Below are 16,201 nucleotides of genomic sequence, written 5' to 3' on the forward strand. Positions count from 1 at the left end.
TACACGGTAGGGTGAACCAAAAAAAACTTACCTATCGAATATATGGTCTTGAAAGGACCTATTTACTGAGAAAAAAATTCTTTCGTTTGGAAAAATTTTTAGCTCAATTTTAAACGGTGTCGCTGGCCGTTTGAAATTTCCCATTTAAATAACACGCAAAACATTTTTTTCTCATTAAAAATACTGCAGCTCTTGAACCGTTTGAGATAAAAAAATTTTCAGGGCAAATTCTTGCAGGGAATTTAATTCTCTGAAAAAAGCCGCCAAAGTTGATTTTCTAGACTCAAAAATTCGCCTACTTACGGGTCGTAAAAGTCGAAGAAAAGCGGAAACATGCAGTTTTAGGGCTCTGCGATTGAAAATATCCGTACTGAATGAAAAAACTTTGACTAAAGTAAAATGAGGTGTGTGAAAGATGTTGTTTATAAACTAGATTCGTCAAAGAAGTAGAGGTTTAACTCATTTATTTATTTTTTATTGCGCTTTTAAACATTAATATTCTTTTTAATCGTTGATAAAACTTTGTTTGTTGCAATTGGGATATTGCTGACGATGTAATTGCACTGCTCGCAAAATGAATTGTTTTTGTTCTTCATTTTTCGTTAAAGTTCGATCATAATTTTGTATTAACGCTACTCTGCATGTTTCCACTTTTCTTCGAATTTCACGGCCCGTAAGTATACGAATTTGGAGTTTAAAAAATCAACTCCTGGGTCTTTTTTTTAGAGAATTTAATGGCCTGCAAGAACATGCTTGGAAATTTTTTTCAATTCAAACGGTACAATAGTTACAGCATTGTTAACGAAAAAAAATTTTTTTACGTGTCATTTAAATGGGAAATTTCAAATGGTCAGCGACACGTTTTAAAATTAGGCTAAAAATCAGTCGAAATGGGAGAATTTCGTTCTCAGTAAATAGGTTCTTTTAAAACCATAGATTAGATAGGTTAGTTTTTTTGGCTCACCTTAGCACACAGGTATGCGTATAAACCTGTAGGTACTATTTTCCCAACTGAAAAGCTCCGCCGGCTTTATTCCACTGTTTATTTACGCTGTTATAATTTACCGCTTGCTTAATTCCATTTTACGAACCACACGTGGTGTACAAGTTATCATGTTTTCCTGTAGGGGAGTGAGAAAAAAAAAAAAAGTTAAAAAAAAACAAGAAAACAAATGTAGAAAATGAATTATTTAATAAAAGAAATTAGCGCGGATATGCAGGAAATGGGTTGAAGTTGAAATTAACTCATTTCCACGGTGAGTCAACTTTTCTCATTGTCTTTCTCATTTCTCTTCGATGTCGCCGATTTTTCAATCCACTTTGTTTTTCATTTTGCTACTTTTGTTCAGGGTGTTTTCATTCCTTATTTTTCACTAACTTCCTTTGTTTTTTTTTCTCTTGGGACGACGTTTTTTCATACGTCTAGATTCAAAGTTGCGTCGTGAGGCTGAAAAAAATTCCCATTCAACAGGACTCGTCGCGTGATCAAGGATTTAAAAATCCTCTGGTATTATATTACGTGAAAATATGACGATTTCATTTCAATGGAAAATTTTCAAAGTCTGACCTAGAATTCGTCATTGGTAACCACAAAAACCTCCGCTTACCGATTTCGACCATGTTTTTCATATTTTTCACCCATGTTGGATAAGCCATTTTCCATTTCGCAATCTGATGTGAGAATCGTAATCAGCCACCCAACAAACCTTCGATTAGCAATTTTCATAAAAATCGAATTGTTTTGATTTATTATTTTTCGGCATAAATTTTGCAACTCTGACCTTAGATTCGTAATTAGCGATCGAAAAAACCTCACGGTACAAATATTTGTTCAAATTCATTCATCCGTTCTCAAGATATCGTCGCCTTCGTTTGATTCTTTGGAATTTTATTGTTTGAATAATTGAAAAAGTTTTCAAAATCTAATCAGTTCCAAGTTTTGAAAAGCCGCATCGACGGAGAATGAAATCATTGAAATCCGTCAACTCGTTATCGAGATATCGCGAAGACTCAACTTTTGATTTCCGGGGTGATTACAAAAACCTCCTTTTTCTCTTTTCGTATTTGGAAACGGAGAAGCAAGAAATTTAAAAAAAAATCACGAAAAAAAAGAAAAGCTAATAGTAGGAAAAATGAAACTATTCAAAAAAACTATTTAATAAGGCTCGTGCCTTTGACTCTGTTCGGGGAAAAATGCAATAACGAAAGATGCGATATTTCGGCGGGTTACTTTACTTTACTCGCGGACATCGGGGTGAGAAAATTGGATCGTGGGCTTCGGTACAAGCAGCCTCTGCACATCCCGTAGCTGGAGATATAATCTCTAGGCGCATGAAAGCACGAACCACTAGCAAGTCCGGGGGTTTGAAATGAAATCAGCGAGCTTCGAACCTGAAAATACCTACGCCCGCTCAGCTTCCTGCTTCGCGTTTATATTTTACAAGGCTGTCCGAGCTTTATAACTCGATAACGAAGCTTTTATTATCGATACCTACTGCGTACAACTGTTACCCCGTAAAATAAAACTATTATATGTTCGACTAAAACTCGAAGCGAAGCTACGTTGTCCCGCTTTAACGTGCAAGCTTCGTAAAAGCTCGCCGCGATCTCGTTGACTGGGTAACTCCGTAATTTTTTGAGTTTTCTACGCGTGATGTTTGTTTGTTTTTTTTTTCTTGCTCGTTTTTTGTTTACTTCCACTTCTTTCCGGCTCCGGAAATAAATAAAGCTCAGATCTCGTTCCGTTCTGCAAATTTCCAAATAGTTTCGTCCGTATTTGCAAAAAAAAAAAAAAAAAAAATTTCGCAACTCTGGTAAAATTTCAAAAAGAAAGAAAAAACACCGAAGCGAAATTTTGACGCGATCGAATGGTGGGAAAAAATAAGGATAGAGAAGAAAAAGATCCTTCCTGTGATATTTTTTAAATGAAAAATCGTTGATTTCATATCTCCGAGGAATGCGACGTCCGCATACCGCGGCAGAAATTGTTGGGTGAGGAAACAAAACAAAAAAAAAAAAAAACAAAACAAAAAACAAAAAAATACGAGGAAAAAAGTTTAGGATTTATCTTCCGAGGGCAATATTCTACGGATTCACGGTACGTCGACGATTCGTTATATCCCGTTTGAATTTTAATTCGAACTTTGTAAGCGGGGTAGATACGCAATTTAAACGAAGCAAGACACAATAAGGGATTCGGAGTACGGTTGACCATTGGAAGCGATCCCTTGGGCGTAATATTTACATATATACGTATAGTATACGCAATACGTGTGGATAAAATTTATACACAGGGCGAAACGTTATTCGAGATTTTATACGGATCATGCGGACGCAAAACGCGTCCCAAAGTACGTGGAACAAAAACGAAATTACGACATTCGGAATCACCGATCCGGCACGAGATGAATTTTTAACGCAACCCAAGCCCTTCGGTCCTACACTGACAAGTATTCTCACCACCTATTTCATATCCGTTTTATTGTGTATTCACTATTTTTGTTGGAAACATGTTGATTGAAAAAAATTTTGAAAATTGAAGAATTAACCGATTCCTGAGAAACTTGATATCCCTCTACACGTGTTTGTACGCGTTTTACACAAATTGTAAGTTTTTGGGGTCGCTAATTACGAATCTGAAATCAGATTTTGAAAGTTGCTAGATTAAATCCGATCAGCGACACCGAAAACTTTTGCATGGAGTTTTTTCACCGGATTCGATCAAAGTGGAAATTTTCTTCGGCCATGGATCCGCCATCTTGAATTTCTAAAATCCGAATTCATCGATCCTAAAAACCACTGTCTTGTTATAAAAGATAACTCGGTACAATAATCTGTAACTCAAATGGTTATATATACAGTAGCGTTCAAGAGTATTTTGATAATATGAAATTGGTTGTTACTTTGATCAATCGTTTTTCTTACTTTTCTTTATTTTAACTTTATCTTCATTTCTAACAATTATGCAGAACATCGAATTTCTTTCAACAAATAATATTATTGATTTTTGTAGTTTATTCTTGCATGTAATTAAACTCAATTATTATATTTGTCAAAATAATTTTGAACGCTACTGTATATGTGTGTATTTATATTACATTGAATGAGACATTGAATTTCACGAGATTCGTGGTATAAAAATGTATTTTCATTTATGGAAGATGAAAAATCTCCTGCGGATATTTATTTTATATACCTACGTTTTATAGTATGCGTGTATAAAATAAACGTATTACGACAACCAGAAGAGAGCCTAACTGTGAGTAAAAACGCGCGGTGATCAAATTAATGGGTGGAAAGTAATTTTAACCGAGACCTTGTTATTTATTATTATTGTTTCTTTTTTCAACCTGTTTTTACGTCCATACCGTATTGTGTCATTTAGATCTTTTATCACTCTTCTCTAACATCGCGTTACTCTTTTCATTCAATTATATCATATACGGGGTACGGTAAACTTGTGTCATTTTTTATTTATAAACGAATAATACTGCGTAAAACGAGAAAAAGCTATGTCACGTGGCGGTGATTTGTGATAAATTTCTTTTGCCTTCGGTATCGTTTGGAATTTTTAGTTTGCCTGAATTTCGGTTTATCGGCTGTCCGAAATCGCTGAGAATACGTTCTGCGCGTTAATTTGACCGTGACTCGAATATGCTGGAAAAATGAAGGCACGGAAGAGAACTTGGAATGCAGTTTGCGGTTCGAGACAAATTTTCAGCTTCGAGTGGAATTTCTATTATGTTTCATTACCGAGTAATTACGTGTCAAAGAAACATTGGTGGAGCGTTTTCAGCGTGTAACTAGGGAACAAAATATGATTCAGAGCTTCTACAAAGTTTACAATGTGTCTAAAGCTCAAAGCTAGGTCTCGAGCTTTGTTTAAACTTCACAGAGATTTCCATCCCGGTATAATCCTCGGAAAAATTAGTTTGCCGTGTCCTTTCGCTAATTATAATCAGTGGAAATGATAGAAAAATTAACCCCGCGAATTGTCGTTTCAATGCCTGACGGGCACTTTGAACAAAAACCCATTTTCTTTGCGACAAACTCAACCGGTATGTACCTGAAATTTTCACCCTCACATCCTTTACGCGGGTACGCGTAAAATACAAAAGGAAAATATTACGCTTGTGTGAAAAGGAATTGAGTATATAAAGAACAAACAGAAAGTAAAACGAGGAAAAATATTGTGGAACGAAGGAGGAGTGAAAAAGAGAATAGAAGAAAAATGGCAAAAAGAATATTGGCGAAAAATGACTACTCTGTATAAAATTCGGTGGATAGACAGAGTCGGTAGACAAACCGTCAAAGTTTTTTTTTTTTTTTTATTTCGTTCGCCTCGAGTTCACCGGAGCTTTCATAGCAGCGCCAATTGTTTTTTTTGGAAGCACGTCAAGCCAGGAAAAAATTAGAAACGAAAGAATGCCAAAAAGTAATATTGAAGGAGAAAAATATGAATAAATGGTAACAAAAAAGAAAATGAAAAAAAAGGTACGTCAAGAGAATGAGCCGAAGGATAAAAGTAAAAAAGAAAAAATTCCTAACGCCGGAGCTTTTGCTGCTGCTGCTGCTGCTGCTATGCCGGGTTCATAATAATGACAGACTAACGTAACGCTGAAGGTAAAATTTTTCGAGCAAGTGGCTGCTGCAGCCGTGACACCAACGGTGAGAAAGAAACTAGGTACGTGGGGTAAAAAATTTTGCAAGAGAAAACGTGGCTGACGTCGCGTCGCGGCGAAAGGACTGGGAATAAACAAAAAAAGTAGGGAAAATGGGGCGTGGGGAAAAAGGGGAGGATGGAAATAATCCTCCGAAATTCATTGGAAAATTTATTGCAGAGTTATAGTCGAAGTGAAAACTTTTAGTTGATTTAGGTATAATTCGAAAGATTTACAATTTTTTGCTTTTTTTCGACATCGTCGATTTCAAACGAAGAAAATTCCTCGGGAGAATTATTATTTTATTTTATTTTTCTTCATTTACTGTTGTTTTATATCCATGTACTGAAATTTTTACGTCATTTTTGACTAAAAAAGGCCTGAAAGCTTCATAGCTAGAATTATAATTTATCCCTTTGAATCACATATTATTGTGCTGAGTCAACTTTTATAACAATATATTATGTACTATGGTTCTTGGGGTCGACGATTACGAATCTAAAATCAGATTTTCAAAGTTGTACAAATTTTTTCAATCAATTTATTTCTAACAATAACAATTTACATTTTATCGCAACAATTATTCTCAAGTATTAAAAAAATTGCGAGGAAATATGTTTAAAAGTTTTCTAAATATACAATAAAATGGATGTAAAATATGTGGTCAGAATACTTACCACTATGACTCAAAGGGTTATTCGATTTTATGGTCCCAGTACTATTTTTATTGAAAATGCAATTATTCGAACCCCTCAGTGCGTGAAAAAGCGTTTTTCGAGAAGAGTAAAGTTTCCAAAATCTGATGAAATCACTTTCCAAACTCGAACCTCTCAGAATCTGAACGAATCATAAAAAGTTGTAAGAAAAATGTCCAAGCTGTGGGTGGGTCAAGGCGATCGAGTTGGAATGAGAAAGCGGAGCGTATATTATATATAATATAAAGTTGTGAAAATCGAGTAAGGAAAAAAGAAGAAGAAGAAGAAGAAGAAGAAGAAGAAAAAGAAAAGGAAAAAGATAGTCAGAGAGTGCAGAAAGGAATTGAATAACTTTGGAATGGTTCGTGCGGTATCGAACTTTTCGCGAATATCAGGCTGCAGGTTATCTCGAGGAGTAGGGGATGCAAAAGCGGAGAAAAAAATAACCAAATGAATTAAAAAACAAAATAAAATAAACAAAACAAAAATAACATGGCAAAAATAGTACGGCTGAAAAGTCCGACTGGAATGAGGGAGGAAGGGAAGAAAATTAGAGAAATTCTTTTACATGCGAAGGTGGAAAGGCGCGTCGCGTATTTCGCGCGCACTTTAAACGAAAACTCGAAGTTAAGGGATGAAAGTTTAAAGAGCCTCGGAGGCGGCGGGGATCGAAAGTCGGAGCAAACCGGCCGCTGGTGGCTTCAGCCATGTTTTCTTTACTCAACTCGGGACGGCTTTGCATAGCTTCCGGTGTACGGAACGCTCTAAAACTAACGCCTGCAGTCAGTCACTCTCAGGAACCGCGAGATATCGCTCTTCTTTACCGCCGATCCGTTTGCCCTCATATTTTTTCACCGACTTATATGGAAATTCAATCATCCCCCTCCCGCGGCTCTTTTATTCATCCTAAGCCATTCATCGAGGCCCTCGAACGAAATATCGACCCTCCCCTCGACATTTTCTCCATTGAACAAACTGCGATAGTCGCTTTTACCAGGATGACAAGTTGTTCGCCCTATTTATTTCCCCTCCCCTTCTTATCTCGACGCCTTTTGTTCGATTCCTTATTTATGTTACATTATTTTATTTCAATATTTCTATCTATACTTTTTATTAGTATTATTTTCTTCCTATCATTCTATAGTTAATTAATCTCAGGTTTTCGTTCGTTTTTTGGGGTCCTTGGAGAGTTACGCTCTAGGATCAAATAAATATGCTTTCTCTCCCTCTCTCTCTCTCTCTCTCTCTCGCTCTCTGAGAATGAAATCAATCCAACTTTCAAAAATTGTACTTTGCAGCTTTTTCTGAATTCTAAAATTTCCGACACTTTGCTTATCTTCAATGGTTTACGATTGTTCAATTCTTACAGTTTTTAAGGGTATACGATATTTTTCTGTTCCTTTTTTCGACCTTTCATTATTCCTTTATTCATGTATAAATTTATGTTGCACGAGCTTCCGGATTTCGAAATCTTTCAAACGCTCAAATTCTTAAACTTCGTAATATTTTCATTCCTGTAATTTGAAGTTCTAACGTTTCTGAGCTTTCTTATAATATTTCAATTCATCGCCATTCCCTATCCAAATATTCTCGTTCTTACGTTTCAGAATTTTTTAAAATTCTCGATTTCCAAGTATCTATCTTTCATTCGGAAAAATTCAGTGCTCTTTAGTGATCAGGTCACGTGTGTAGGTAAAGATACAAATACGCCGAAAGAATGATAGAATTAGAAATGTGAGAATTCAAATGGAACTTCACCTACTAAATATTAAAATCAAAACTATCTATATACTGTATTTTTTACCTCTATCTTATTCTTTTCTGCGATTTACAATAATTTACACCGTATCGAGAGAGGTCTTCCGATTATTGGCAATCATCAACGAATGAACAGAATAATTATTTCATGTTCTTGAAAGCGATACGAATAAGATAAGGCTATTTATCTTTTGATCACGACATTTAATCTCTGCAGCTGGCGCGATGTTGCAAAGCGTATACAATGTAACTTACAATTAGATTCATTGATTTGAATGCGTGAAATGACGGTAAATTGGAGAACCGGCTGCCTCTACATCGACCTCAAAATTTCAATCACGTAATTGAGGGTTGCCTCTCATCGTTCAAAGGCCTAGAAATTCCCCTCATTCTCGATTTACAAATATCATTAATGAATTGACCGATGTTCGTCAACAATTCGAATTATCACATTGCTTAAATAATACACGCCTATAATTTGTTCTGTTTTACAATAAAATTTTATAGGTAAATCGATTTGAACTATCGATGGAAATAATTGTCATCGTAGATTCTCTAATCACCTTTTTGGAAAAACTATTCAGCAAATAGAAGAATTCAGTTCTTCTGAAAATGTACGATATTTTTTATTGCTTTTCGTATGCATTAGATTTTTCTTCCGTTTAAGAGGAAAAATTTTCCAAGTAAATCGATTTCAATAATCTATAGAAATAATTGACATATAAGATTCCTGGATAGCATTTTTCCAAAAACTATTCAGCACAGAGAGAAATTTGATTCTTGATTATTTATTTATTTATTTTTATCTTGCAGGATTTTCTTTAAACAGATTTTTCTCCTCTCCACTCACGGCGAAAATCCAGTTTCGTGACGTGTGTCAAAAGCTTGAGACGCGGGAATCACTTTGCAGATAAATTTCGCCTGTAAACATGAAATCGAGCGCGGTTTGATCGACTTCTTTTTTCTCGCGGTCGAATTTTCACGCTGATTATCTTCTCACTTACCGTTTTTTCAGACGATGTCATTTCTATCATACCGTTTACGACGTTTCCCGTTTTTCGCCAAATCTACGCGTCACTTTCAGTACGGGCCAAGTTAATAAGCGGAATTGAAAACTCGAGTAAGAGACTCTCGAACCAACGATTTTCCATTAACGCTTTCGAAATATCGTCCAACGCGAAAAGTGGAAAGGCGGAAATTTCAAATTGCCATTCCATTGCCCGGATAATACGACATCAAATTGTTTGAATTAAATTGCTAATCCCGCTCGTTTGCGATTCGTCATGTTCAGTCGACGGGGCCTTTGGTGAAAATGAAATTACAACTCCAAATCGAAATAGAAAGTTGGATTGTTCAAATTTTCCGCTTTTCAACTTTCCACAAGCTTCTGAATTTTGTAATTGATAATCGGACGGTAATATATCTACTGGATAATATTAAAGTTATTAGTGTAAAAGAATATATTTTACAATAAGTAGTCATTAAGCATATTTTTTGAAGGGTTAGCGGAAAAATTTTTTTTTCCGTCTGGAATATCTGAAAAAGTGAGAGAAAGTCAGATTCCAAAAGAACGTACGGATCCTGGTTTTACAAATCAGTCCTTGAATGTTCGTTACCGGATTGACAATGATCCCGAACTTTTGTTCAGTTTGAATTTATCAAATTTCCGAACTTAAAAATTCCTCGACCGTATGAATAAGAAATGAAGATGGCGTCTCTTGGCCGTTTTTTCTTTTTTTTTTTTTTTATTCTCACCGTTATTATCGCTGTAATTTTTTTCGACTCCGTTACGGAGGAGAACCCGGCGTAATTGGCGAACTCTCCGAGCTCAGCGAGAAACTTTTCTATAAGGCTAGACACACGGTCAACACGCTGGCTTTGTCTCGATAAGGGTCTCTCGCTCTCTCTTTTTCCATCCGCCTCCTCTTTCTCCGCCAAGTTGGCTTCTCTTCAACCCTGCAACCGCTCACTTCAAACTTAACGATGCCAATGGAGAACCAAGGGTCGACCTACCCACGCCCCTTTACCCCCCGTTTTTTTTTTTCATCCCCTATCTCTTCACCGTGCCTGTCCAGCCTCGCTCACCTTCGCAAAGACCTCGCCCGAAGGAACCACTTTTGAAAATAAAACAAGAAATATTGTGAGAGAAGCAGAGAGAGAGAGAGAGTTTCAGGTTTCCAGAAGACTGGAAATTTTGCAATCGATTGTAAAATTTGGCGAAACGTCCTTTTAACGCACAAATCTGAGCAATTAAACCAGTTACAGTATGCAAATGAAAAGAGTTTCTTTTTTTCCGTAATTGTAGACGATCAAATTTTTGTCACGTTTGAAAAACAAAAAAATTGGAGACAATTTTAGTATCTAAACGTTGATAAGATTTTCGTTAATTTTAATGACAAAATCTACGACTTCTTGGGGAATAATGCCAATCCTTTTCACAAGCAAAAATTTGTGTTTTTGACGTAAAGTTCTTTACCGTCTTTTAACGAAGCATTAGCAATACGAATGAGCAACAATTATATATTTCGGGTATGCAAAAAGTAAATGTTTCAAAATTGAAGACGCAGGTTTACTGTCGAAACTGTCGTTTGTTTTTTGCTACGTCAAGTTTGACGATTTTTTTTAGAAGGATTTAAATCGAGTGTTACAAAAAATAATTCCCAACTGTATTTGAGTATTGATTCGATATCAATGATCAATGTCATTCAAATTTTTCCAACAAGTTTGACGAATTTGTAGAGAAATACGCAACCGTTTCTAGGGCAAAAAATTAGTATTTTGGAATTTTGAGCACGGTGTCTGTTTTACCGACTGTGACTCCTTTAAATAAATAAATTGCCAACTGTATTCGAGCGTGTCTCGAAACGGTCTGATTCAATATCACTGATCGTTATCGTTTCCGGCTGTTTTCAGGATTGACGGACAGCGGTAGACGGCATCCGGTCTTCCTCTTCGTCCACGGAGAAAGCTATGACTTTGGCAGCGGTAATCCTTACGACGGTAGCGTCTTGGCAAGCTACGCGGACCAGGTTGTGGTCACGATCAATTATCGCCTCGGCATCCTGGGCTTTCTGAACGCCAACGTCGTCCCCCATCTCAAGGCTAGGGTGGCGAATTACGGTCTGATGGACCAGATAGCCGCCCTTCACTGGGTCCAGCAACACATCGAACTTTTCGGCGGCGATCCCGGCAACGTCACTTTGGTCGGACACGGAACGGGCGCGGCCTGCGTCAACTTTCTCGCCATCAGTCCGATGGTTATGTCAGGTAACTCGTATGTTATACGCGGAGAGCACGACTCGCGATTTTTCGACGAATCTCTGTCCCTGGAATTCGTCAAATTTGTGAAAAATCCTCAGCTTAATTCTCGGGACATGAATTTTAACAATTCAAATTCGGAAATATCGTAGCGGCAACGGGTTGAAATTGTAATATCTTGTCATCTTCGTAATCGTTGTAATCTCATGGAAATCAGCGCAATCTCTGCAGTCTTCACTTTCTCTGGGAATTTTTTCAATTCTTGTAATCTCGCTGCAATCCGCGTAATCTTTTTACGATTCGTGTAATCATTATAGTCTTGCGCTAATCTTTGTAATCTTTACTGTCCCTGGAATTTTTTTTAACTCTCTTCATCATTTTGTTATCCTTATAATCTCGTCGCGATTCGCGTAATCCCTTTACAATCCGTTTTATCTTCTTGTAATCTCTGCAGTCACTTGGTAATCTTTGCAATCTTGACTGTTTCCGGAATCTTTATAATTCTTACGATCCTTTAGCAATCCGTGTGATCTTTGTGTGATTTTTGCATTCTTTTGGTAATCCTTGTAATATTTGTAATCACTAATCACGTGTAATCCGTGTAAACGTAGTCGGTGTACGCCACTTTAACATAACGATTATCTCTTTGCGTGGTGATAATCTAAACGTATAAATCGACTTTATAAGAATTGATCGTGAAAATGAAAGAAGGTAAAATTTATGGTGTCGGTTGTTTGAAATATTTTTCATGAAAAAACAAAATAGTCATAAACTTCACTCAAAATTGTCATTATTTCCATCGTTTACATTTTTCAACAACTCCAGAGTCAAAATTATCGAATCGACCGACGATTTTGGAAAATTTTATTACGCCGTAAAAGTCGCGATTCCGCATTTTCTCGTGAGAAATTATTCGTACCTTTTTACCAACCGTTGAAAAAGTTGTCTCAAGAAACTTTGTCGATGCGAAACGTATCTATATATTAACTATAAGTCTGAAGAAGTAGGAAAGTTTCGAAGTGAAATAGCCGGCGCTGCACTTGCGTAATTATAACGAGTAAACAGAGAGAAAGAGATCCAGCAGTATGTAAGTTTGGCAGAGCGGTAGATTGGTTGGACTTGAGTGCATTTTGACCTGATTAAATTTTCCGCGAGTTCGAATTCTCCTCTTCCATATACCAGGGAACGGGTTAGTATAGTTTTCGAAACTTGGTAATCCACTGTTTATTAACGAAATCAGCAGCGGGTTAACACTAGTTAGCGAATTGTTGCCGGTACGACGAATTAACAAGCTAATACCACACCATCCGTGATACCATCTGCATAAAGTCGCATGTGTGGTGATAACAAATGTATATATACGTACATATCAGCCGTCGCGTCGTAATTTCATCGCGCAACTGACGATGATTATGAAACGGTGTATTGATTTTTTTCTTCATTACGATCAAACTTCGTTACCGGAATAATTGCGATGCATAAAAAATACATTTTCTTCGTCCCTGTGCGATTCGATTTTATTTTTGTTATTCATTCATTTTTTTTTTTTTTTTTCTCGTCGTCGCTCTTTCTCCCCGTCGCGTTCCTTTCGTTATTGTCAGTAATTTTCTACCGTAACGTAATACAAAAACCAACGTCGAATGTGGCTACGTACTGTTCGTGCCAGAATTGAACCGAAAAATTTTCCAATTAACGGTAAAATTGGTTCGCGGAGAGAAGAATATTGAAGAGGAGGGCATCGTTTTTCAATAATAAATATGAATATGCTCGTGTTTGGGTAGAGAATTAGTCAATTTTTCAACGCGGTCGTTTCGCCTTGTTCTCTCGTTAATAAAAGTAAAATTTATTACACATTTTTCAGAACGTCTGTTCCGTACAGATTACATTGCATGGATTTTTTGTAAACCGTTTACAGACGCGAGTGTGGTTGTTTTCAATTTTTTAAACATACGATTATACGAGAGGGAAAATTCTGTGAAACATTTTCGTGCGGGTGAAAATTCAAGGCGAATTCTTTCCTCAATCGAATAGCTTTCTACGTTTCATCGTGTAGCCCGTTTCTTTGAGCGGAGATAATCGAGCGAACGTTTGACTTCCGATGTTCGACTCGATATTTACATATATTGGCTAGAATTTTGACGTATTTTCAGTGGGGTTAAAAATTCATGGATATTGGTATAAACTTTTTTCAATTTAAACTCTCGCTACGCTTTTTTTCCTACACGTATGCGTACGAGGTATAAAATTCCGACTCGAAGAATGTGATATACGAAATTTTACCACCAGGGTTTTGAAAATTTCGTTTTTTCGTCTCACATTACAACGTCGATAGTTTGAATTTTATGAAAATTCTGCATTTTCATACGAATATTTCCGCTCGGCAATGTCAAAAGTCGAGTAGAATTACAACCGAAATAATATAAATCAAAAAAAAAAGAAAAAAGAAAAGTGGAACAAAATAAATGTAAATATTGTCCGAACCCGAGTTTCTGCTACTCTCTGAATTTTCTCGTCCGTGTCAGTACATTACAAGGGTGGGGTGAGTAGAGAAGTTTGAATCGTATAATATTTATGTATGTCACGGCAGTAAATCCCGAGGGAACGGGACATAACAAGGACCTATGTAATGCATTACACACGTACACATATGTATTTTATATTCATTTTTATTTTACGTCCTTCTCTTTTTCTTTCTGCTCCACTTCCACCTTTTCTTTATTCCATGAGCACGAAAGAGGCGACAAGTGTGACCAACGGAGTATTAAGTTTTCTCTCATTAAAGAGAAACGAGAATCGTTCATGGGTGTTTTTCAGCGAGCGTCTAATACGGCCGATACGTTGACTCTTAATCTCTGCCGCCCCGCGCTGAGGGGTGGAAATTTTTATTTCATCTTTATCGGGGGTGAGCTTGGCAACCGAGTCAACAAATTGGGTCACGGTCCCCGATAAAAACGTCCCTGGCTGAAGGGGAGCTCCAAAACAGGGGCGAAGTGATGAAGAAAAGTAAAAAGGCCAACGGGTGGCAAAAAATAGGCAATTAAGCGCCTCGCTATTTTTTCACTCCCCTCGCGAAACTCGAACAGTCTTTTCTCTCTTTCTCTCCCTTTCTCTCTTTCTTGGGATCCTCGATTGCCCCACGTATCCACCACATGTTTCATTAGCTTCCTGTCCACTCGACGCACGCCTGGTTGAGAAAGGGTGGGAAAAGCCTCTCCTTCGCCTTCTTCGAAGAGGTATCGACGTAACTGTAACGCCATCCTTTTATTTTTATTTCCAATCTACCTCTCTGATTCCTTGAAATATCCTGTAATTTAATTTTTTTTTTTTCGTTATCATCTCTCTTTCACTCGCAAATGGAATCGTGGACTTCATTTTGTAAAAGTCACATCAACTTCTCATTAGGCAAACGATATAAACAATTTTCAACTTTTACTCTCAAGTCTCAACAGTTTTCGATAACCCGAATCGCCGATGTGATATCTGCGAATATATTTCAATTGCGGAGCGTTCTGATCGAAAACGTGTTGGAAATTTCTGGTCGAGAAAACGTTGTCAATAAAAAAGTTCCATTCGGTTGAATATAATCCGATCAATCGTCACGTTAGCTATTGCAGGCCGTTTGATTTTCAGGGGTTCATGAAACCAATTTAACCATTGTCGACGAAAGGCCGACTGTCGGTTCGGGCGTTGAAATTTTTATTTTTATTTATTTATTTAATTTTTTTTTTCCTCTCTTCAACAACGGTTTTATCGTCGAAGAAATGACATTTGATATCTCTATGGAATTCTCACTCTATTGATCTCACGTATATAAGCGAAGAAGAAACGATTTTATTTCCAGCCGCTGCTTTCAACTACCAAAAAAATTCGATAGCGATACAGAGTCCTCTGATATTTTCAATTCCACGATAGTTCGCCGTCCGTAATTTTTTTGAATTCACGACATTCGCCGTTGATAGAAATTATTGGACATAGTAAACGAAAGCACAAGGCGACAACTCTCCTTGACACGTACGTATATGTAATATCTAGTTTAAGCACAGAGCTGTGCTTTTTTCCATGTTTGCTTACAAATGCGGAAAGTCGCGGCTGCTTTTGTCGAAAGCTTTCATCGGTGATAATTCTTTTCGTAAGATCGTTCGAAGCGTCGCGTACGAACGAATTTTAACAATTCTTGAACGTATCTCGAGATAAAACTTTGCCGAACATTAGAAGCAACGTTCGAAAGTTGGCCAAGTTTTTCAAACTAGATTTCAAAAGAGTTTTCTTTTAGAAATCGTTTATAACGATTCTTTTACCTAAATTTAAAATTCGATTTTTATAAAAATTTGCCTCGCTGATGATCGTTAACTGCTGATTAGGATTCTTCGGCTAAAAATCCATGAAATCGCGACGTTACTCGGTAAAAATCAATCGTGATCCAGCGCAGCTTCGGTATTCAAATCAACCACGGACGAATCGAAGCCCTGTGCAATTTTACACCGTTTATTTGACGGAGCAATAACAAAGTGGACAGTGTGTCAGGGAAAAACCGCAACACCACTCGCGCCTTGCGCCGTTTCCGCTTACCGCAAAGGCGAAACTAATTTCCAACGATCACGCGACCGGCCATTGCGCACCCTCGTTTGCTCATCCGTCGGACGTTCGTTCGTTTAATTTTCCACCTCGGTCACGTGTGTGCGAGAGTGTGTAAATGACCGCAGTTGGTGTCATTTGCTCTGCGGTTGCCGCGTTTAATACACATCGCGGCGAGTTGTTCGATGGTCTCGGCTCTGTTGTTTCGGGCCACAAAATCGTTCCGAAATGCTCGCTTAACGAGAGCAACATCAG

The 16,201-nt window shown here is 37.2% G+C and overlaps 1 protein-coding gene across 2 annotated transcripts in view; it reads left to right on the forward strand.

The window, feature by feature from the left end:
* The window catches only part of LOC124300096 (neuroligin-4, X-linked), a 256,286-nt gene that overhangs the window by 158,762 nt on the left and 81,323 nt on the right, over window positions 1–16,201 (forward strand). For both annotated transcript variants that reach the window (XM_046753774.1, XM_046753775.1), the window contains one exon: window positions 11,027–11,380. In XM_046753774.1, the coding sequence (XP_046609730.1) occupies window positions 11,027–11,380 (354 nt within the window). The remainder of the gene's footprint in view (window positions 1–11,026; window positions 11,381–16,201) is intronic.

This window comes from Neodiprion virginianus, chromosome 3 (genome assembly GCF_021901495.1).
Source record: "Neodiprion virginianus isolate iyNeoVirg1 chromosome 3, iyNeoVirg1.1, whole genome shotgun sequence".
In the NCBI taxonomy this organism is placed as follows: Eukaryota; Metazoa; Arthropoda; class Insecta; order Hymenoptera; family Diprionidae; genus Neodiprion; species Neodiprion virginianus.